Source organism: Pseudomyrmex gracilis, unplaced genomic scaffold, assembly GCF_002006095.1.
Source record: "Pseudomyrmex gracilis isolate BER0280 unplaced genomic scaffold, ASM200609v1 scaffold_30, whole genome shotgun sequence".
NCBI classification, from domain to species: Eukaryota; Metazoa; Arthropoda; class Insecta; order Hymenoptera; family Formicidae; genus Pseudomyrmex; species Pseudomyrmex gracilis.
The window spans coordinates 679,097-699,208 of NW_018020614.1; the positions used below are offsets into that span (position 1 = coordinate 679,097).

Below are 20,112 nucleotides of genomic sequence, written 5' to 3' on the forward strand. Positions count from 1 at the left end.
ACGTTATAAAATAAAACAATTGCTGTAAAGTGTCTAAAAAACCTTAAATATAAAAATTACAGCTTGACAAGCGAACCAACTCTCTCAATCGTAAGTTGGATTTTGTTCGATGGATGGCTCGCGTAAACTTTGATATAAAAGTTAATAGTTAGAAACACGGTGATTTCTAATTCGATTCTCGAGTCGTTAGCAGGCTTTGTGAATCCGCCAAACGCCACCACACCGACAAGCACGTGTCCATCTTTGGTCCCAAGCTCTGATCGCAGCTGTTCTCGTCATGTTTTGTACTTGTGCTTTACCTCCGCATCTACAACATGACGAAGACAATTATAAGACCGTGTGTATTTTATTATTTTCTTCTTTTCAACATTGTTAATTATTATAAGCAATGAATCAATAGAATACCTTGTGCATTGCTTCACTAAAAGCGGCTGCTTTCCCAAGTATAAATGTCGTATCGTGTCCACGATCTGTCCGCTGTGCATACAACCTTCGATGGCGTTTATTTCAGGTGTAAAAACTAATTGTTCAGGCTCGACTCCGTACTCCAACTGCAATCGTAAATTGTAATGATCAATAGGTATTGTAATAACAAATATATATATATATATAAAATTGAATATTTGTCAAGAAAATTAATCTACTATCATTTTATTCTTCTTCGTTAAAATAATTACTTAAGCTTTAATAATTAGAACTTACCTGTAGCGGCAAGTTTTGATAAAATAAAAGCGGTGATACTATGGCAGTTATGCTGTTGCCTTGATGCAACTGCGGGATCATGATTTGATTTGGCAACAAGCAGCAGTCATCTGAAAAAGAGTTTGTATTAACAAAATTGCACGTAAGTTCTCGATAAAAAATTTCGTAACAATTTTGATTAAACCATCAAAAAGATTAATAATTAAAAAATACATATCTTTTGGACACACAATAGCAATTAATTTTCATAAAGCAAGAAAGTAGATACAAAAAACACGTTCATACTGTGTGTTAATATAAAATCTTTTATTTGAACACATTAATTTTTTTAAATAAAATCTCGATTTCTGTTCTCAGTTCATATTTTATGTTGTTTAATTAATTATCTTAGTGATTCGTGTCTTTTTAGTAATTTAATTAGCTTGTTGAATTGTCTTCGTTCGATTGCAATAGTAGCACTGGTTTCTCCACAATCACTTCCGTTGGATCGGCACTCATGTCCGGATCGATATGAAGGAAGACCTCCGTTTTCTCACTGACCGGACTATCCACATTCGCTATGAAATAACTCGACTCGCTCGTCCTATTCTTCTCGTCTCTCGAGTCCTCATCTTTCACATCCTTTCTGTCTTCCGTGTCCTCGTTCTTTCCTTCTTCCGCATTTGTTTCATTCTTCGTATCATTCTCGCTTGTTTCATTCGGAAAGAAATACGTTCTCGATTTCGACGAGTTCGCCTTCTCGGCTTCTTCGGCTCCGCGAATCAAATCGATGAAGAATAGATCTCGTGGTGACATCGGCGTTTTGGGAGCCACCTCTTCTTCCTTTGTCGGTGATATCGTCACCAATTGCAGATAATCCTGCAAAGGATTTTTCGCAACGTAATCACTGGCAACGTCCGAGCGAGTTTCCCCATTTCGTTCACCGTGAACGACTGCAGTATCCTCAATATTTTCACCAGATATTCGTTTGTGTATCATCAAAGGCAACAGCTTCTTGCTTTCTCGATCGTTCTTCTGTGATTCTGGATCACGCTCTAAATCGATCTTCGTTCCCAGAGACTCCGCATCTTCGGACGACGTCTGCAAGACGCCGAGAGGTCTGCCCACGCTGTCCGAGCCGTACTTAGAAATCACGCTGATCTCGGAATTTTGTTTCACTTGCAAACATCTCCAACAAATTAGTATCAAAATCATAATAACGAACCAGATTAAAAACGAGACAATCCAGAAGATTAAAGACTCGTGCGGAAAGCTGAACAAGGAGAAACACACAGCAAACATTATAGGACATATGATAAGCCAATAGACCAGGAACATGCTCAAAGTAAGACAAGGCAGCGACAGATATCTGTATTTCATCTTGCAAACTTCTTGTTTTTCTCCGTGTTTCGATTTATTCTCTTTCAACGCGAGAGAATCTTTGTGTTTGAGCGCGAGTTTGCTACTCATCTTTCTTGTTTCTTCGCTGGCAACGTCGCTTCTTCCTCTGTATTATATTTTTTTATCAGACTTGTGTACTTATTCGTACATCATATACACATAAAAAGTATATAAATTAATTTTGTTACACAATAAATTGTATATTGTGCATTACTTGTAATACACTTTTTTGTTGTTTACGCGTTCTAATGTCTACTTGTACCGCTATTGAGTCTGTGCTGCGTATTATGCAATACGGTATGCAATTACGTTACGCGCGATATGAAGTGTGTTAAAATGTTGCCGAACGCGAGTTTATTTTATCTAGTTTGATAATAATAACTATTCAGGATGTGGTTATTATCAAACTTCCGGAACGCGAAGTAACCAAGTACGAAATGTACACGATAAGAAGTTTGATTTGCATCTGCTTTCTTGTTTACGAATATACTTTACATTATATTATAAATTTGATTATACACTGGATATTTTTCGCACAATTAAAAGTGATTCCCTTATTTTGATAAATGGTGTGTAAATACTTTAAATTTACTAAAGAATAATAAAAACAGTATACTCTCAATGTATACTCTTCGAAAAATAAATAAATTATAATAAAAACTAAATACATTTAATAAACTATCTGTTATACTCTCTATGTGTTATACTACCAAAATTTAACCAAATTTAGCAAATATATATACCAATTAAACCGTCATCCACCTGTTGTTGCTGCTGCGCGTCTCCATTGGGTTGCACCAATTTTGATAACAAGCGAAACAACAAGGCTAGAACATCCAACGAGTCTGCGCTGCGAAGAAACACCGGGAGACACGAAGGACGAAGTAATCCCCAAATACGTATCATGACCAGCAGCTCTCGTATTGTATTTAAAGCCTTGTGATCCTTGAGAAGTTCGTACTGCAAAAAAATGTAAGAAAATAAATTAAAAGAAACAAAAGATTTAAAGACAGACAATAATTCCGAGACCGTTGGAACAATTTTAAATGTTAATTAATCTAACCTCAACGATATACTCACACCGCCAGTTTTCATTTGCATCCTTTGCTCGGGTAGCCTGGCGAGCAAGTTCAAAGCTAAGTCAGCGACCCACTGAATGAGTTGCTGCAACGACTGCAGCGTGCTCGGTTCCACTGTAAATTCTTTCGGATCGAGATGCAACAGTACCTAATACAAAATATTAAACTTAAATAAAACAGTTTAACTAAAACTGCCATCATTGATTATCAAACTTTTAGAAAAAAAATCAGAGTGCCTGTAGTCCAAGGTAAAGATAGACCACAGGCTCTCTGGTTTTTTGTAGCATAAGAAAAACAAAACGTTAATTGAAAGTTCAAAGTATATGGATTGTATTACTTTGTCAATGTTATCGGTAATAACATCTGTGAGCACTGCGGCCAAACTCTCTGCCGGCCCTTTGTCGTGGGTTATCAAGTCCGACGGTCTTAACAGAGACTTGAATGCCGTGGCTACAGAGTGTATCATTAGCAGCGACGATAAATCCGCTGCCTTATTTTGCCCCGATATAAGCATTCTGTAAACGTCGACTTTATAATTGCATCTTACTTTTGAGACATTTGCTTATTTTACTATGAGAAATTTAACACATTTACCTGTACAATGACGTCTTGATGCATAAAAATTGAATATAGTGATATTGCTGCGTGGGTTGCGATTGCCGGTTGAAGGAAACGTCTAATCGCTCGCACAACGCTTCGATCATGGACGATCTCAAGCACAAAAGTATGTCCAGCCAATCTAGTCCCGTCACTAAACAATACTCCAATAAAGTGCAAGCGTAGCTCAAAGACATCGATGAGCCTGCGAAATAAAAAATCACATCTCGAATATGCAACATCAGGATTTTTATAATTATTCGATTTTTCACTGCAATTTCTTCACACGATAAAGAAAATTTTATGCCTATCTCATACCTGTGGTGCCGTCCGGCAACAATTTGTAGAGATACAGATTGCCGTGAGTGTCGCACGCGAGGAGTACACAGCCCAGCCACGAGAGATCCATATGAGCAACGGATACCGAGCTCTTAAAGTGTTTGCTGCTTGGCTCATCTTGACGCCAGCCCATGTTCAATGACGAGTACGCTACTTCTTTGAGGCAGTCAAGGCGATTAAGGCAATGCACTGACGAGTCTGCCAACGCAATTATAACGTAGCTCGGAGGCGGTAACGTTGTCACTATAGACAGCTTCGTAGTCGCTATTGCCGTAACCGGTGACTGACAGCGGTACTGCGACTGATACTGCCAAACCTATGATTGTGGGCAAAGCATGGCAATAAAATATTTATAATATTATTAAAACGACTTCTATATGTACGTATGAATAAAATACCTACAACAGTCTTAAAAGGTTCTAGACTCTTTGGCTGAAATAATTTGTGAACCGGTTGCGACTTTTCTCGCAACTCCCAAACTTCCACGAATCCACTAGTTTCGCTATTCGCCGCGATTACAAGAGAATCCGCATCTTCTCTGACCACAAACTTTAAATGCGTCACATTTGTACCTGGAAAAAATGAAACAAATGCACAATCACAGAATAAATTAATGTTTCCAAACTTCTTGTAATATTATTAAGCTTACATAAATTATCCTTGGGTGCTCCGTCTTGCAGGAAGAAACTCGGTAGAGCTTGCGACGTGATAGTACATTTATCATCGTTTTTTCGTACCAATACCCTGTAACATCTTATTGGCAAGCAAGTACTGCCGCTGCTGACTGCGACGAGAAAGTGACCGTCTAAAATTCAGACAAATTTTTGCAACACATGTCCATATATAATATTCGTGAATTATGTTTCATATGTGTTTCAATCCTACTTTTTCCATAACACAAATCCACCGCGGTTATTCTGTGTCTTGCGTTGCCAAGACTCTCTGTTGAGTAACAAATCGGAACCTGAAGATCTTTTGTGATCATGACTGCACCAACCATGCCAGTAGTTGACACAACCAGCACACCTTCAGCTGCTCTGTTACCAAATTGTCTTACTGAAGGTGCAAACAATAAATGATTGAATTTTTCACTGTAATGCATGCTGTCTTTCTTTTCAGTTACTAGCCCTGTCTGAAAAATTATTGTAAAAAAATAAAAGGTAACACATTGTATATGAAAAAAATTTTAAGTATGACATAAATATTTTTAATATATTCTTGTAAATTATAATAATATAAAATAACAATGTAAACTAAGTAAAAAAGTATTTTAGTATACAAGAATTGTTCTTGAAAAAAATATGAAAATAACTGTTGTTACTTAGCAAGTTAGTATGTACAATACCTTTTTGCCATTATGGAACCAAGCTGCACCCAATATGTGTTCACCAGAAAAATATGTGGAACCTATCAACATCCAGTCACTTAAAACATGATCTTTAAACATCCACAACTGCACATTTCCAGCTGTATCTGCTACCACCAACTTGTCACCAGGCAAATCCCACTCTAGTGCAGTGATATTGTGTTTATTTGAAAGCACTCTGAAGATATAAAAGAATTTCATGTTTAATCTCTGAATTTTTGACAATTTAGAGAATTCAAGTTATTAAAACAATTTATTGACTAACAAGAGATCTTTTATCTAATACTGTTATAAACAAAAAATATTAGACACTTTAAATGATATAAAATATTGTACTTGTGAGCATGCCACGGCATATTTAAATCTTCCACATAAACATGACAACCACGTGTTTTGCCACTATTATCATCTAACTCTATCATTGTAGTAAATGCTGCTATATTTCGACTGGACAAGGAACACAAGGACTGACCAACATATAAACTGAAACAAATTAACAGAATTGTGTTAGGTATATTTTACAGTTAATACACAAATGTTGCAAAAGACATGTATTTTTTCAAACATACCATTCTTGATTCGACTTAGGAGAATTTCTCCTATTGACAGTATATAACAAATCCATTTCATCGGATAATTGATTCAATAAATATATTTAAAGTACACCCATATGTCAACTTAGAATAAATAAATAAATGACGATTCTATGAAATCCTGACTGATTTTGTTTCTCCTTTCTTGATCAGTCAGGATTGTGTTTCCACATAAATTAACGTATCAAATTTATTTTTGTATTTATTAAAATCTCTAACATCTTCTGATCGATACGTTAGTGATAAAATCAATGCGATAAAAGTTGATACAAAAGTTTTTTTTTTTTTTTATGTAGTCTTTTTCACGTGCCCAATAACCGCCGCAGCGATCTTTGCGAGCACTGGCGAGCACAAGGTTGATACAAAAGAAATGTAATTAGGTTAGGTTATAGGTTGGATTTCTAGCGCATGTGCTATTATAAACACTGTACGGCGCAGTGTTTTTAATCCATTTCATTACTGCGTTTCCGTACAACATAAAGATTTGATTGGCTATCGGATAGAGTTCTCTAGAGACTTTTATTATTTAGAAATGCGAGACGTGTTGATTGGCCACCGCGTTATTGCTACGTTCCTACCAGAGAGATATATTATATATAACATTAAATAATACATATTATACATATAATTTATTATATATTTATAATATTATAATTTATATTGTATTATATGTATTATATACATACTACAGAGTAATGTCACTGACCCCCGCCGCGCGACTTTGGCGGGGTTACTGACCTCGGCCGCGCGGCCTTGGCGGGGTCACTGACCTCGGCCGTGCGGCCTTGACGGGGCATTGACCTCGGCCGCGCGGCCTTGGTGGGGGGAAGGGTCACTGACCACGGCCGCGCGGCCTTGGCGGGGCATTGACCTCGGCCCCGCAGTCTTGGTGGGGGAGGGGTCACTGACCGCGGCGATGTTACTGACTTCGGTCACGTGATTACGGTATATATATATATATATTATATACATATATGCGTATGTGTGTGTATTATATATAGATATAAAATATTACACATATATAATATTCTCTTTTACATCAAATTTACTATAATGTTTTATATATCGCAAATAAGTAGCCTTTTATAATATACCAAAATAATTTGTACATATAGTCTATTAAATATTTTTTATTATCGCCAATGTTATACTTATCACTTTTTCAATATTATTTTGATTTTTATTTTAGTAATTAATATCTTATATTTCTTTTTTGTTTTCTTTTAAAATTTCTCCGTAACTTCTATTTACCCAAGTACAAAATATAAAATTACAATGTAAAACACAAGTGCGCGATAAAAAAAACGAATCTTACACTACTTATCATCAAAAATAATATGCACGGGACATGTTCTTGGACAGGATAGCGGAACAAAGAAGGATCTGTGTTAGAGACATGCTCGCGTCGCAGAATTATTTTCATCACGGTACTATTCGCTTAGCACCGTCGTCGGCCAGTTCTAGTAGAGAGGACGAGGATGAGACGTCTGCTCTGTCTGATCGAGCCTCGATGCCGAGCGTTTCGTCAATTAACAGCGCTTGTTGGGAACTACTTAAACTCCGAGCGACATTGTCAGCTGCCTCATTCCAGTTTCTCCATGCTTTGTGATCTGAAAAATCCAGTATTGGACGTCTACGCGTAAGCAACTACAGTCTACAGTGTGCTGCCTATACAAAGACCAATTGCGAGAAAACATTCGATAAGAACAGTTACATAATTGATCACATATAAAATTATCTGCGAGCGAGCATGGTCGTGAGGAAAGTAACAAGGAGATGAATGAAGTCAGTGATGGGGATATACACGTCGTATACATAGATTAATCATAAATTTGGAAAACCCTTTGATGACTCTTATTCGTAATATTTCGACACATAATTGTACAATAACAATTTGATGCTTTGAGCTGAGTAAAAATACAACTTTACAAAAAGAAAATCAAAGAAAAAGAATGGCGCACGTTTTGACGAGTGTTTTACTTCTTACTTTTCAGCTTGTCACTGCCTTCGTCGAAAGTCGGATCTTGAATATTCAACATCAAACTATTGCCACTGAGGAATATTCTGTTCTGAGAGTTGGCGATCTAAAACAACCGAATCGTTTTTAGCGATTAATTTTAGATATTTAATTAAGCGTGCGAGATATCTCTTTAAAATTTATACGCAAAGTGACGCAACTTCTTGTCTTTTGATTTTAAACTTTGAGATAGCAAATTTTAGCGTTACGATGCTTACCGTGCGCGAGATTGTCTGCGCGGCTCGTATCTTACGCAGTTTCAGATAGCCAGGGTTCTGGCCGACAGCTAAACCAAGGTGCACTGCAGTTAAGGCAATTATAAATTTATTTTAAATATTAATATAATTGCTCACAAACTTGCTAAAATTGCAAAGTTCCAGCTTTTAATAATTTAAAAAAAAAAAAGTTAAAGTTGGACTATATCTTTCCACAATCTATTTGCGCAAGTAAAAAATCATGTAAAACAAAAGAAAAATTGCTTATATCGCAAAGTAGCTAGAAAATCGATTAGTTCTCTAAAGGATATCATTTTGGCTGCTTCGGCTTCTCCCTCAGCCTGCACAATCTTTTGCTGTTTTTCTTGCTTGGCTCTTTCCACTACGAAAGCAGCTCGTTGAGCTTCCTGGTGAGCTACTTGCTTGGCTTCTACCGCAGCGGTATATTCCTTGCCGAAACTAAGCTCTGTTATCGATACATCGTCCAAAACAATATTGAAGTCCCGAGCGCGCTCGGTCAATTCCTTGCGCACCAAATTGGAAACCTGTTGTCTTTGCGTGATCAATTGCGAGGCGTTAAACTTAGCAACAACAGACTTCAACACTTCGTTACAGATGCTTGGTAATACCTGAAAAATTAATCAATTTTATGTATAAATTTTTTATACATAAAACCAATTTTTAAACGTTTGCATTTATATGTTGATTACTTTTTCATCATAATCAAGACCAAGTTGTCGATACATAGCCGGCAAAGTAGCCGCGTCAGGACGCGAGAGAACACGCAAGGAAATGTTAACCATTTGCAAGTCTTTGGAACCCGTAGGCGAAGAGATTTTCCTAGGCCTGCTTCTAATATCGTAAATTATCGGATAATGGAACCATGGAATACGAAAGTGCAGACCCTCGGTCATAATATCTTTCTGGATACCTCCCAGTCGAGAGAATATAATAGCTCTGTGACCTGCTTCCACTGAAATATACAAAGTTAATTGACAGTTTTGTACAAAAACTTATCTGTTGTGATATCTTTAACTTATATAATTTATATAACAAATAAATAACTTTTTTTTTTTATCAGAACTTTCCTAAAAAATATGAGAGAAATGTTTCAGAAAACATGACACTTTTTTGTAGACTAGTAATAACAAAATCTTGAAAGAAATTTTGTGTAAAAGTTTCATTATATTACTACGTTTGTCTACTGAATTGCATCAGTCGATTAAAAAATTACATAACCACACAAACTTCCAGTAATCCTGGAACACAAGATACATGAAAAAAAAAAAACTATAGATTTGGGCAATTCACTGAACGCATTTAGATCTATTATTATTTATTCAAAGACAAAAAACAACAATTAGGACGTAGGGCGCGATTGTCGTTAAAGAGAAAAGGAGAATGAACAAAAAATTGAGGTTAACCTGTGTACATGGATTTCGAGACGCTGTAAGCCGCGACACCGGCGGCAGCGAGGACTTTTACGCTCATCGGCACTCCGTTCGTGCCCTTGCCGAAACGCGAGGCCATCTCGCTAAATTTATTTTGCGCCATCGCGTCTAAAAAATTAACACGATAATCGGAAACAAGCCGGTGACAGACTTAAGAAATTCAGACAGAGATGATCGGTAGTTCCCGACTATCATCGGCAATCGCCGTGTCACGCCGTGTTAGGGCTGCGTTTTCAAATCCTATTTTGTCCAGAGAAATGTAAGGCAGCCTTAGTGATTGAAGATTCTCGTTCGATTGGCTATCGGATGGAGATTTCACCAAGGTAATCAGAGTTGGTCAAACTGGTTCCAAAGTGGAATTTCGCTGCGCATGCGCGAAAATAGTAGTGTATTTCTCTTACCTGACATCGCGTGGACTAAACGTTGTTTCTGGACATTTCTGTGAAAGAAATTCTGTCAAAATGGGTCGTATGCACTCACATGGGTAACACAACGATATTTGTTATATCAGTAAACTTGTGTCAATGCATCAGTATCTCGAAAACTTTGTAACAATGTCGATAATTCTCGATATTCGTCACCCTCGTGATTGTGTCTCTATTCTCTTTTTTCTATTGAAATATATGTCATCTCTTAAGTTATTAATTAATCTACTACTTGCAATCGTCTTAATTATTTGATTTTTTTTTTATTATCGTAAATTTCGTTTGACGTACATGCGCGATCGTTTAATTAGTGCATATAATTTTAAGTATGTTAAATTCAATATGTGTGTGTGTGTGATAAAATTAAGAATACTGTATTTCAGTAACATATTAGTTTTTCAGAAAAGGTATATCCCAGTCTGCCCTCCCCTATCGACGAAGTGTACCAACTTGGTTGAAATTGACACCAGAAGATTGCAAAGAACTTATTTACAAGGAAGCGAAAAAGGGACGTACACCTTCACAAATTGGTAAAATTATTGTAGTTGTTTTACTAGTAAAATATATATGTATAATTATATGTTTTCAGCTTGTTGAATATTTATATATGTATAAGTTTTTTTTTAGCAATCAGTTAAGAGTGTTGTCACAGATCGTCATCAATTTCATAAATTAGGAAAATTATAAAGTATTACATTTGCAGGTGTTATACTTCGAGATTCTCATGGTGTGGCTCAGGTGCGATTTCGTACAGGAAACAAGATTCTGCGTATTGTGAAGAGTATGGGCTTGGCTCCGGATCTACCAGAAGATCTGTATTATTTGATCAAGAAAGCTGTTGCTGTGCGTAAACACTTGGAGCGGAACAGGAAGGACAAGGACAGCAAATTCCGTTTAATTCTGGTCGAGTCTAGAATTCACAGATTGGCGCGTTATTATAAAACAAAAGGATCGCTGCCACCGAACTGGAAATACGAAAGCTCGACAGCTAGCGCTCTTGTAGCCTAATTTTGTTATATACTTATGTTTTTATTATAAAAAAAGAAATATCAACAAATTACATATGTCCAAATCTATCCTTATCTCAAAGAGAGTAAAAAAGATATACACAAATATTTAAAAACTACTAAAATAAAGATTTAAAAATAAGAAATTATGTAGCTACACAATAGAGGCCATCATGAATGAAGAAAAATAAAGATAAAATGCTTATATAACAAATTTTTTTTCTTATTTACCTACATTTTCTTCTTTTCTCTCTTTCAGTTTACTCGATCTATCAGAGCGTAGTAGTCGGTCCAAAAAGTCGAGTTATAATAGAATGTGGGAAAAAACAAACTGTCATTATTGCCTCTTATGTATTGCAATCAGATGCGTTTTGTTGTGCAAAATATTATTTCGATTAGACAATAAAATACAATCAAAAGCATTTTACATTTAAAATATATATTTCTTTTGTTACATTTGCTATGTCCTCAGTATTTTAGTAGACTATGCGCACAAATATGTACGCTCAATATTTCACTGATTATAATATTATTAATAACATATATTACATATTATAATATTATTAATAACATATATACATATTTTCCCATTTTCCACTTTTGTTAAATTTATATTCTTATTAACACAAATGGCAATATACATCTTACACAAAAAACGCTGACCTTCATGCCGCAAGTAGTATAATACACAAAATAACAAAGAATTACATGTAGATGAATTGAACGATCGTTAGCAGAGGAAGAAAAGCTAACGTGTTTATTTATATTTGTGTATATAGAATGTACGCTTTTTGTTTTTCTATACCTAAATGTGAACTGTACGACTGGTGGAATATAAAATGCCATATATAAGAACACAATTGTTCCTAACTAAGATAGGAATATTTTTTTTTGTTTCTTATGAAAAATATATCGAAAATTCTAATACACGTACGACTACTAGGTTTCTTTAATTCGCTATACATGTCTATGTAATTTTTATTACAGGTATAAGAAAATAAATTCTATGGGTGTATATACATATCGACATATTGCAATTGTGTGCGTGACCTTTGACATAAAAGGATATAATACACTAACAAAATAGATTTGTCAAAAAAATAACACTTGTAAAAATACGAGAAAAGTTACAAAAAAATATTCAGAAGACTGATAACATTGATAACACTTTGTTTGACAATGTATACCTGTTGTTATGCTAAATACGTTTTGTACGAAGCGGTCATTTGTTCCAAAAAGATGAACGTCAACACTGTATGTGGACCTAGACGCGCGTAATACGGGAAGAAGCCTTTCCACAATGCAAACAAACCCTCGTTTCTTATGACTTTGCTCAGAACGTCAATCGCGCCTGTAAATTCTGGTTTGCCGTTTATAGTTTTCATGTTTTGAATTCTGAAAGAAAACGATTAACAAATCAACAGAGAATCCGTATATTAAAAAAACCAAAAAAAGACTTCAAACGATTTTTGAATTGAATTCCAAACTTATTGCAGAAACTTACCTCGTCTTGGCTATATCCACAGGCATGGAAGCAGTAGTAGTGACCAAACCAGAAATCATAGAGCTCGCAAAGTGTAACACAATATTTTCCTCGAAATATCCTAGTTTCAAGAAAAAAATATACAATTTGTCACTCAACAGGTAATAAAATAAATAAATATTTCCAATACACAAATCTTAATAAAACATTTGACAGATTTATAATATTCCTACCTGTATTCAACAGTGCCTGTTTGGCTTGGGAATAAGATGCCAATTGTGCTGCGTTTACAACCATGGCACGTCCCATCGTGGGAATGGCGCCACGCCATAACATGAAGAGACCCTCTTCTCTAATTATACGGAATAATGCATCAAACACATTTTTGTAATTGCGTCTATCGGCTGAAAACATATATAAATTCTACGATAATAACGTGATTAAAAAATCGCAAATATCGTACAGCAATCGTGTACAAAAATATAAACGTGATTATATACCTATCGGTAATCTTCCATCAGCAGTCATCCTAATTAAAGCTACTTCCGCAGGTGTACCTACAAATGCTCCGACACAACCAGCAGTCATGCCAAGTGCCGCTTTCGTGATAAAACTTGGTTGGCTATCTTTCCTGAATAAGAAACATGTATATTTTTTAACACATATAACTTGTCAATATAATTCTTATGTGTCTGTACCAGTTGCACTTACGAAGCAATTTCCATAAGCCAGGTGTATATACCGAGTCTAGTGGTAGTGTATGTGGCTTGTCGCATTAAACCAGCAGACAAACCGGAATATAATGCCAAAGCGCCTTCGTTCTTCAGAATTCCCGATGTAACGCTAAACGTGGATGTTTTTGTGCCACTTAATTGCATGCGATTTTTTATTAAATCTAATGGCTGTACAAAACATGTAGCTGCCATGCTGTAAACGTAATGATATTTATTATTTTTCATAAAAATAATTAAAGATTTTGCAAAATATATAATCAAACTTATAAATGATATGTAAAAGTATTATAGTATCTTGTGCGTTCAATATACAAGTACAAATTACATTTTAAAACGTGTCAATATTAATCTTAGAGCATTGTAAGAATTTCTCAATAAAATATTGCAAATATTTGTCAGTCATAAGATAGCTAAAAACTTTTTTTCGTGAAATCTAGCAGAGTCAACAAAGTTGCCAGTTGTCCAGGGTTACAGTTATTTATAACTTTGTGTGTATATATATTCTATTAGCATCTCTATGTATATCTGTCTATACATGTATATATTGCGTCACTGGGGAAACAATTCTTGGTCAATTTTTTTGTAACTAACAAATAATACTAATTAAACAATTCGCGAGAAATACTCTTTATAAAACTCAAAATGTTCCAGCTACTTGTCTTCTCCTTTGTTCAACAATTATATAAATTTATGTTTCGTGAAACTCTAATGAAAAACAATGTACATACAAATTTATTTGTTCAAACAGTTGATTGACGATTGTTTGCTTACAAATCTAAGTTCAATAATGAAACAACACTTTATAAAGAAAAACACAAACCCAGAAGTGCCTCCAATTAGGAACTTAACGGCGTTCGGCACCGTCTTTTGATTGCTCATTTTTGATGCGATTCGATCAAATCGATATGACGTGCAGATTCGTACCGATCCTGTTACTTGTTGCTGTCGCGCAAAGTAACAACAATCGCGATAAACCAAATGATATAAACAAAAATTAATTAACAAAACGGAAGGACGTGCGTTTCATCGAGCGGCACCGTTCATGACCGCGGAAGATACTGGAATCGGTTAGATTTCGCTCTATGATCATATCTGCTACGATCACCCTTTGGACAGTCGTGTCATATGTCATCAGCTGATGCGAAATTGTGAAATTAGCGCCACCTTCCCGGCATCGATACGCAAATAAAACGAAACGAATCTAAATCGATCTCGAGACCAAGTTCAAAATTAAGGTCTCGCAGAATCGCACATCTTCGCGCGGGAATTGCGTTACTTTATAATTATTCCACATTAACCCCTTCTCCCTTTACTTTATAATTGCTCTATATATATATATATATATATATATATATATATAATAGTATATATATTACGTAATGATATATAGACAGGTTTAAAAGTGTTTAACAACGTTGTGTTTGACTCTTATACATGTGCATACATTTTTTTTTTCAGTTGAATTAGCACAATTCAGGAAGAAAATATTGAAAAAGTTGCTGTAAATATAAAAAATAACGTCAAAAGTTACACTCGCAAAACCTCGCACATTCTCCATCTCGATGAGAATGCGCCAAAATAGCGAACGATTTGCGAGATACACAAACGATGATGTTCCCCGTCCTTTCTGTGTGTGCATCACACAAAGATATTGTTCAAGTAGAAAAATTCTTGACTCATTTCGCCTTCTTCCTCGTTTTCGTCTCGTCGAGCATCTTCCCACTCCCTCCCTCTTGCATCAATTTAGCGCCACGTCGCCATCTTGAAATGCAGTGTCATCGTCGGCGCGCCTCGTGTGCCCGTAGGAGTGTGAACAGAGCAGTTGCGAGTGAGACGGAAGTTTTCTTGTTCGGTGCAACGATATTTTTCTACATTAACAATCATGTCAAGCGGAGCGCTTTTCGGCAATGCCTCGCGCGGCGCCTCGAAAAATCTAGTAGAGTTCAAGGCCGGCAAAATGACCGTGAAAGGGAAAATGGTCTATCCGGACACGCGAAAGGGCCAGCTGTACGTCTACCAGTCCGACGACTCCTTAATGCACTTTTGTTGGAAGGACCGCACGACCGGGGTGGTTGAAGATGTAGGAACACAATCTCCTTATTCTTTAAACGGAGCTCTAAAACAAATTTTTGCAAAACCTGCGAGAATGTACGCTTCTCGTTCGATCTCGTAAAAAAATTGCTCCTTTCTCTCTCTCTCTCTCTCTCTCTCTCTCTCTCTCTCTCTCTCTGTTCCTTTCTGTCATATCTTGATTTGCTGTGAAACGTACGATACACAAGATATACTTGTCTGTTTGTTTATTTGTTGTATTTTTCTTTTTCAGGACCTGATCATCTTCCCTGATGACTGTGAATTTAAACACGTTCCTCAGTGCAAAACAGGCAGAGTGTATTTGTTACGGTTTAAATCTTCCAGCAAGAAGTTCTTTTTCTGGCTACAGGTAAAACAAAATTACAATTTGACACGTAATATATTATCATAGAAAAAAAATATGAAAATTGTACATGGAGGAATAGGTAGAGGAATAGTTAAAAACTTTGTTGTTTCATCAATCAAATTTTGCTAAAACAGAATTTCATACAAGTAATTTCTTGATCCAGGATCTGAAAACAGACAAGGATGAAGAACATTGTAGAAAGATTAACGATGTACTTAACAATCCGCCAACTCCGGGATCTCAGAGAAGCGGTGGTGCTAATGCGGAGGGTGATCTTCAAAATTTGCTGAATAACATGTCGCAGCAACAGCTGATACAGTTGTTTGGCGGTGTCGGTCAAATCGGAGGTTTGGGCAATTTGTTGGGCACTATGAGTAGACCGCAAGGTATTCAAAGTACCAGAACGTCCACTACGACTTCATCCACACCTTCAGCCACTACAAATGTAACTAGATCACCCCATTCTCTAACTCCTGGATCTAACACGGATTCAAAGTCTTCACGTGAGTCAAATTCATTCAATTGAATAAGATGAATGTGCATGTGCTTTACTTGATGACGTACTTATAATAACATTAATTGCCAGCAAGAACAGCAACTCCGTCCACGCCGACCACAACAGCGACAACAACAAGCTCAAACAACAGAATACAGCTTAGTGATTTGCAGAATTTTCTGTCAGAAATTCCAACATCTAATCGAGCAGAACCAGCTGTGCAGGTAATATCACTATTTCATACATCTGAATTACTTCTGAACTTGCCTACCTACGTAGATTTACTTTGATTGAAGAGTAATTGGATTTGCTAACAAATTTCTGAATATTTTAAATTACTACATAAAACATATGATATGATGCAAAATATGATGCAATGTACTATTTTTTTAAATAAGAAATTACTATAAAATAACTAAATATGATAGCAGCTAATAAAAAAAGACTAACTTTTATTAGATTATATCTCTCTGACATAAATGTTTTATACGAGTGTTATATGAACACACACTTTTATATACACGTATCTTTACAAGAGTACATTAATAAATTAAAGGTTAATGGATTTTTTGGAGAATAATATATTTTGCATAATGCTTAGCTTGTTTATAGTTATTAATGAATGCTTTAATATCTGATATTAAATAGATGCTTGTTTTGAAGAAAAATTATCGTAGATATACATTTAAATTATCATAGATATTTATTTAAATAAAATAACGGGAACGATATTATTGGAGTTAGTGTATCAAATCACTCAAAAAATTTCTGTTTGTATTAAATATGTAACTGGTTTTCTTGAGAACCGATAAGATTAAATCCCCACCGATACTTCGCAACGATTACGAGTGTGCAAGACCACACCTTCGAAGTTGTCTTCGGAGATATATTTTGTCTTAAAATAGACTAAAGTTTATCTCAAACGTTTGACGTATTGAATCGATAAATTAACTTGCTCTATAGAATTTCTTACACCAGCTAAAGAAAAATTAAATGTAGACCTTTTTAAAATTATTACTACAGAATAATATACAAAACGGTCAACGACAAGAAAGAAATAGAAGATAGAAATATGTATTTCCACAGAGAATATGTATCAAAATATTTACTAAGAGAAGAAAATTTACATACGAAAAGTTTTAAATCAAAGTACAGAAATTTTTGCAAAAAACGTTTTTTTTTTTATCAGATTGTATCTACTGTGTTACTAATTATATATTTTTTACAGCTGCTATCAAAGGATATAAAAGTGTTAGTCTTGATAACAGAATTCCAGAAGTTGTGGAAATAGCTTTCGAGTACATTCAGACAGAATGTTTTAGCAAGTGTCTACTAAATTTGTTTCTGAGTGAACAGAAATGAGCATAATTTTGTTTCGTTAATTGTATGTAATCTCAGTAACATATAATCACATAGTACATTGCTACACTAAAAAAAAAAAAAAACAAACAAAAACAAATTGTGATATTTAAAATGTATAACGCGCACTTTAATTAACACAACTGTGATTAAATCAGAATCAAAATTTTAACTCGCTCGGTAGTTAACGTTTGTGTTCTCTGTTTATGTGCATGTAAATTACAATACTGGTAAAAATCGTAAAATGTTTGAAGAATTGTGATGACCGCTTGCATGTGAGTGCGATTCGGAAGTGTGTCGTGAACTACGGATTTGGTTTTTTTTTTCCAATGGACAAGCCGAATGATCCGGCTGACATAAAAAAAAAAGCATCGAACCTCGGCTTTCTTTTATAAAGTGGGAACTCGCTGATAACGACGCGGATAAAGCGGTTGCTACGGTGTCTGCTTGCTTTTAAAGACTCAAGGCTTTACTAATCTATAAAAGAGCTATTATATATATTGCACTCTCAATGCCGCATAATCACGCCCGGGTTTGTATAACGTGATATTCCTTCGTGAAATTGTGTCATTCTTGTTTAATAACAAAGTACGTACGAAATATGCGCGACAATAAAAAATTTCAAGACTTGACGGTCAGTCAACTCAATCATACCAAATAATTGTTGAGAAGCGCAATATATATAATATATACTGTGACAAAGTAACACATAGAAAGTCAAATAGTATTAGAGAAGCATGGTTTTCTCTCTGTGCAATACTATCTTCCGTCTGAACTTTTCCTGGCTGTCGGAGACTCTGGCTCTGCTGAGCAGTTGGGGGAGTTTCTTCGGGTATGTCTGTTGTTTTCGTCCAGCTACAGCGCAGCTTATTGTCCGGCAGAGGGGAGTAGCGACAGAACTGACCAACGCCATCCCGAGCGCGGTTACCGCAACGGAGAGTTTGGAGAGTGCCATGAACATGCACTTGCCGCCAGGGGACAACCTGTCTACAACGCTCTCGTCTCCCCAGTTCTCCCAGGCGCTATCAATGTTCTGGTCTGCTTTGCAGTCGGGCCAGGCGGGCCCAGTCATCCGTCAATTCGGCTTGGGATCGGACGCCGTCAATGCCGCGGCCACTGGTAACATCGAAGAATTTGTCAGCGCGCTGGAATCCGAAGCGAAGAGCGGTCAGGGACAGCAAGCGCAACAGGGACAGGAAGACAAAAAGCAATCCTCATCGACCACCGGTCCTGATAAGAAAGACGATGACGACGAGGGCATGGCGTTAGATTAAGGAAAATTGTATTGTTCGTACACATCTGTGTAAAGATGTGTGTGTGTTCTCCCGGTAAATCTGTACATTAGGGGGCGACTTCGGCAATTTCGAATGATTACGAAATATATCTTCTTGAGAGAGAACCGAAGCAATTCTCTTGATTTTGACAGTGAAACACAGGTGACCCGCTAATCTACACATTTGCCGCGGTTTCGTTCCCTTTTTTCCATTTCAGAAATCGCGCATTTTGCGTTATAACAATATATACATAAAACAATTTTTTACAAAGGCAATATTTTCTTCTCCGATGTAATTTAAATGTATTGCGGTATTTAATGCTTTTCGAAAGTTTTTTTGTTATTTTTATTTATTTTTTTTTTCCAAGTGTGTTAACAACGCCGTATTTATACAATCAATCAGTGAGAAATTAATAAACACGTCGATATACAATTTCAAATTAGAGACAGATAGCAAATTTTATCCGTGTGTCACTTTATTAAGATTATAAAAAAATATATACGCGGAGAAATTCATATATTGAACAATTTTGTATACAATACAGTGGATTTAATGGATTGATTAAACTGTAAACGCTTGAATAAAACAGAGTTTAAAACAGAATGGATGGAATTGAATTTATTATAATTAATTATTTCTATTCATTCATTATATTTCTCTTACACGTGCATATAGTCACACAAGCGCAAAGGTCTACATGAACCATATAAATATACATGAGCCAATAAATTAATTAAATTTAATATATTACAAAAGTTTGGAAATTCTAAAAATTTTATAGATATTCCAACGTTTATCGATTGAAGTTAGAAATACTGACATGATATGAAGTTCATTTATACAAGAAATATCGTTAAATGCATGTAGATTTTCGTGATTGACTATACGTTACATAATACATTATTTTATACATGTATAAATGTGCTTACAAAACTTACGTAATTAAGTAAGTTACAAAAGTTAACCGAATTGGTACAACTATACACATATATATTCTCAGATATTTGCATGATTTTGATTTGCAGAAATATCCGGTTGGAGATACCGTGACGCGATCAGATAAGAAAAAATAAAACGTCCGGCAAATGAAGAAAAAAAAAAAAAAAAAAAAAAAAAAAAAAAGCGCGAAGAGATAGATTAATTCGTTTCATCAATTTT

General features: G+C 35.6%; 5 protein-coding genes across 7 annotated transcripts; 2 read left to right on the forward strand and 3 right to left on the reverse strand.

Moving 5' to 3' along the window:
• Window positions 1–91: 91 nt before the first annotated feature.
• LOC109852462 (mediator of RNA polymerase II transcription subunit 16) lies at window positions 92–6,512 on the reverse strand. 2 transcript variants are annotated; one of them, XM_020423647.1, is made up of 14 exons: window positions 6,033–6,507; window positions 5,800–5,946; window positions 5,443–5,641; window positions 4,983–5,229; window positions 4,747–4,902; window positions 4,500–4,669; window positions 4,077–4,413; window positions 3,756–3,963; window positions 3,499–3,676; window positions 3,163–3,309; window positions 2,826–3,042; window positions 703–812; window positions 406–551; window positions 92–307 (listed from the first exon to the last, which is right to left on the reverse strand). In XM_020423647.1, exons 1-14 carry the CDS (start codon window positions 6,086–6,088, stop codon window positions 187–189), a joined length of 2,439 nt encoding a protein of 812 aa, XP_020279236.1. In that variant the 5' UTR covers window positions 6,089–6,507; the 3' UTR covers window positions 92–186. The 2 variants fall into 2 exon arrangements, 1 of the variants encoding a protein (XP_020279236.1); XR_002250005.1 differs by lacking the exon at window positions 92–307 and having other exon boundaries at window positions 463–551; window positions 2,845–3,042; window positions 6,033–6,512.
• Window positions 6,513–7,238: 726 nt separating this feature from the next.
• On the reverse strand, window positions 7,239–9,919 carry LOC109852502 (prohibitin-2). Its single transcript, XM_020423706.1, has 6 exons — window positions 9,713–9,919; window positions 8,999–9,261; window positions 8,600–8,917; window positions 8,292–8,369; window positions 8,044–8,140; window positions 7,239–7,666 (listed from the first exon to the last, which is right to left on the reverse strand). The coding sequence occupies exons 1-6, from the start codon at window positions 9,840–9,842 to the stop codon at window positions 7,479–7,481; spliced, it is 1,074 nt and encodes a 357-aa protein (XP_020279295.1). The 5' UTR covers window positions 9,843–9,919; the 3' UTR covers window positions 7,239–7,478.
• Window positions 9,920–10,113: 194 nt separating this feature from the next.
• On the forward strand, window positions 10,114–11,385 carry LOC109852517 (40S ribosomal protein S13-like). Its single transcript, XM_020423732.1, has 3 exons — window positions 10,114–10,223; window positions 10,567–10,694; window positions 10,868–11,385. The coding sequence occupies exons 1-3, from the start codon at window positions 10,201–10,203 to the stop codon at window positions 11,170–11,172; spliced, it is 456 nt and encodes a 151-aa protein (XP_020279321.1). The 5' UTR covers window positions 10,114–10,200; the 3' UTR covers window positions 11,173–11,385.
• Window positions 11,386–11,728: 343 nt separating this feature from the next.
• LOC109852516 (mitochondrial 2-oxoglutarate/malate carrier protein-like) lies at window positions 11,729–14,661 on the reverse strand. The gene is made up of 6 exons (XM_020423731.1): window positions 14,209–14,661; window positions 13,366–13,581; window positions 13,155–13,285; window positions 12,888–13,058; window positions 12,676–12,775; window positions 11,729–12,566 (listed from the first exon to the last, which is right to left on the reverse strand). Exons 1-6 carry the CDS (start codon window positions 14,265–14,267, stop codon window positions 12,365–12,367), a joined length of 879 nt encoding a protein of 292 aa, XP_020279320.1. The 5' UTR covers window positions 14,268–14,661; the 3' UTR covers window positions 11,729–12,364.
• Window positions 14,662–15,146: 485 nt separating this feature from the next.
• On the forward strand, window positions 15,147–19,557 carry LOC109852526 (proteasomal ubiquitin receptor ADRM1-B). 2 transcript variants are annotated; one of them, XM_020423745.1, is made up of 5 exons: window positions 15,147–15,468; window positions 15,712–15,828; window positions 15,989–16,328; window positions 16,412–16,545; window positions 18,562–19,557. In XM_020423745.1, exons 1-5 carry the CDS (start codon window positions 15,271–15,273, stop codon window positions 18,952–18,954), a joined length of 1,182 nt encoding a protein of 393 aa, XP_020279334.1. In that variant the 5' UTR covers window positions 15,147–15,270; the 3' UTR covers window positions 18,955–19,557. The 2 variants fall into 2 exon arrangements, with proteins under 2 accessions (XP_020279334.1, XP_020279335.1); XM_020423746.1 differs by having other exon boundaries at window positions 18,730–19,557.
• The last annotated feature ends 555 nt before the right edge of the window (window positions 19,558–20,112 follow it).

What these genes read in the sequence shown, in the direction of transcription:
- LOC109852462 (XM_020423647.1), bottom strand. Translation starts at nt 6,088, where the DNA reads ATGGATTTGTTATATACTGTCAATAGGAGAAATTCTCCTAAGTCGAAT. An exon ending in TAGAACCTTTTAAGACTGTT is followed by an intron (nt 4,414 to 4,499) that starts GTAGGTATTTTA and finishes CCACAATCATAG; the next exon opens with GTTTGGCAGTATCAGTCGCA. An exon ending in TTACCGATAACATTGACAAA is followed by an intron (nt 3,310 to 3,498) that starts GTAATACAATCC and finishes ATTTTGTATTAG; the next exon opens with GTACTGTTGCATCTCGATCC.
- LOC109852516 (XM_020423731.1), bottom strand. Translation starts at nt 14,267, where the DNA reads ATGAGCAATCAAAAGACGGTGCCGAACGCCGTTAAGTTCCTAATTGGA. An exon ending in TGGCTTATGGAAATTGCTTC is followed by an intron (nt 13,286 to 13,365) that starts GTAAGTGCAACT and finishes TTTCTTATTCAG; the next exon opens with GAAAGATAGCCAACCAAGTT. An exon ending in TGATGGAAGATTACCGATAG is followed by an intron (nt 13,059 to 13,154) that starts GTATATAATCAC and finishes ATATGTTTTCAG; the next exon opens with CCGATAGACGCAATTACAAA.
- LOC109852526 (XM_020423745.1), top strand. Translation starts at nt 15,271, where the DNA reads ATGTCAAGCGGAGCGCTTTTCGGCAATGCCTCGCGCGGCGCCTCGAAA. An exon ending in CACGGATTCAAAGTCTTCAC is followed by an intron (nt 16,329 to 16,411) that starts GTGAGTCAAATT and finishes ATTAATTGCCAG; the next exon opens with CAAGAACAGCAACTCCGTCC. An exon ending in GAGCAGAACCAGCTGTGCAG is followed by an intron (nt 16,546 to 18,561) that starts GTAATATCACTA and finishes ATTGTCCGGCAG; the next exon opens with AGGGGAGTAGCGACAGAACT.
- LOC109852502 (XM_020423706.1), bottom strand. Translation starts at nt 9,842, where the DNA reads ATGGCGCAAAATAAATTTAGCGAGATGGCCTCGCGTTTCGGCAAGGGC. An exon ending in CTCGAAATCCATGTACACAG is followed by an intron (nt 9,262 to 9,712) that starts GTTAACCTCAAT and finishes TGTATATTTCAG; the next exon opens with TGGAAGCAGGTCACAGAGCT. An exon ending in AGGCAGTGACAAGCTGAAAA is followed by an intron (nt 7,667 to 8,043) that starts GTAAGAAGTAAA and finishes TGGATTTTTCAG; the next exon opens with ATCACAAAGCATGGAGAAAC.
- LOC109852517 (XM_020423732.1), top strand. Translation starts at nt 10,201, where the DNA reads ATGGGTCGTATGCACTCACATGG. An exon ending in GGTCGTATGCACTCACATGG is followed by an intron (nt 10,224 to 10,566) that starts GTAACACAACGA and finishes TTAGTTTTTCAG; the next exon opens with AAAAGGTATATCCCAGTCTG. An exon ending in ACGTACACCTTCACAAATTG is followed by an intron (nt 10,695 to 10,867) that starts GTAAAATTATTG and finishes TTACATTTGCAG; the next exon opens with GTGTTATACTTCGAGATTCT.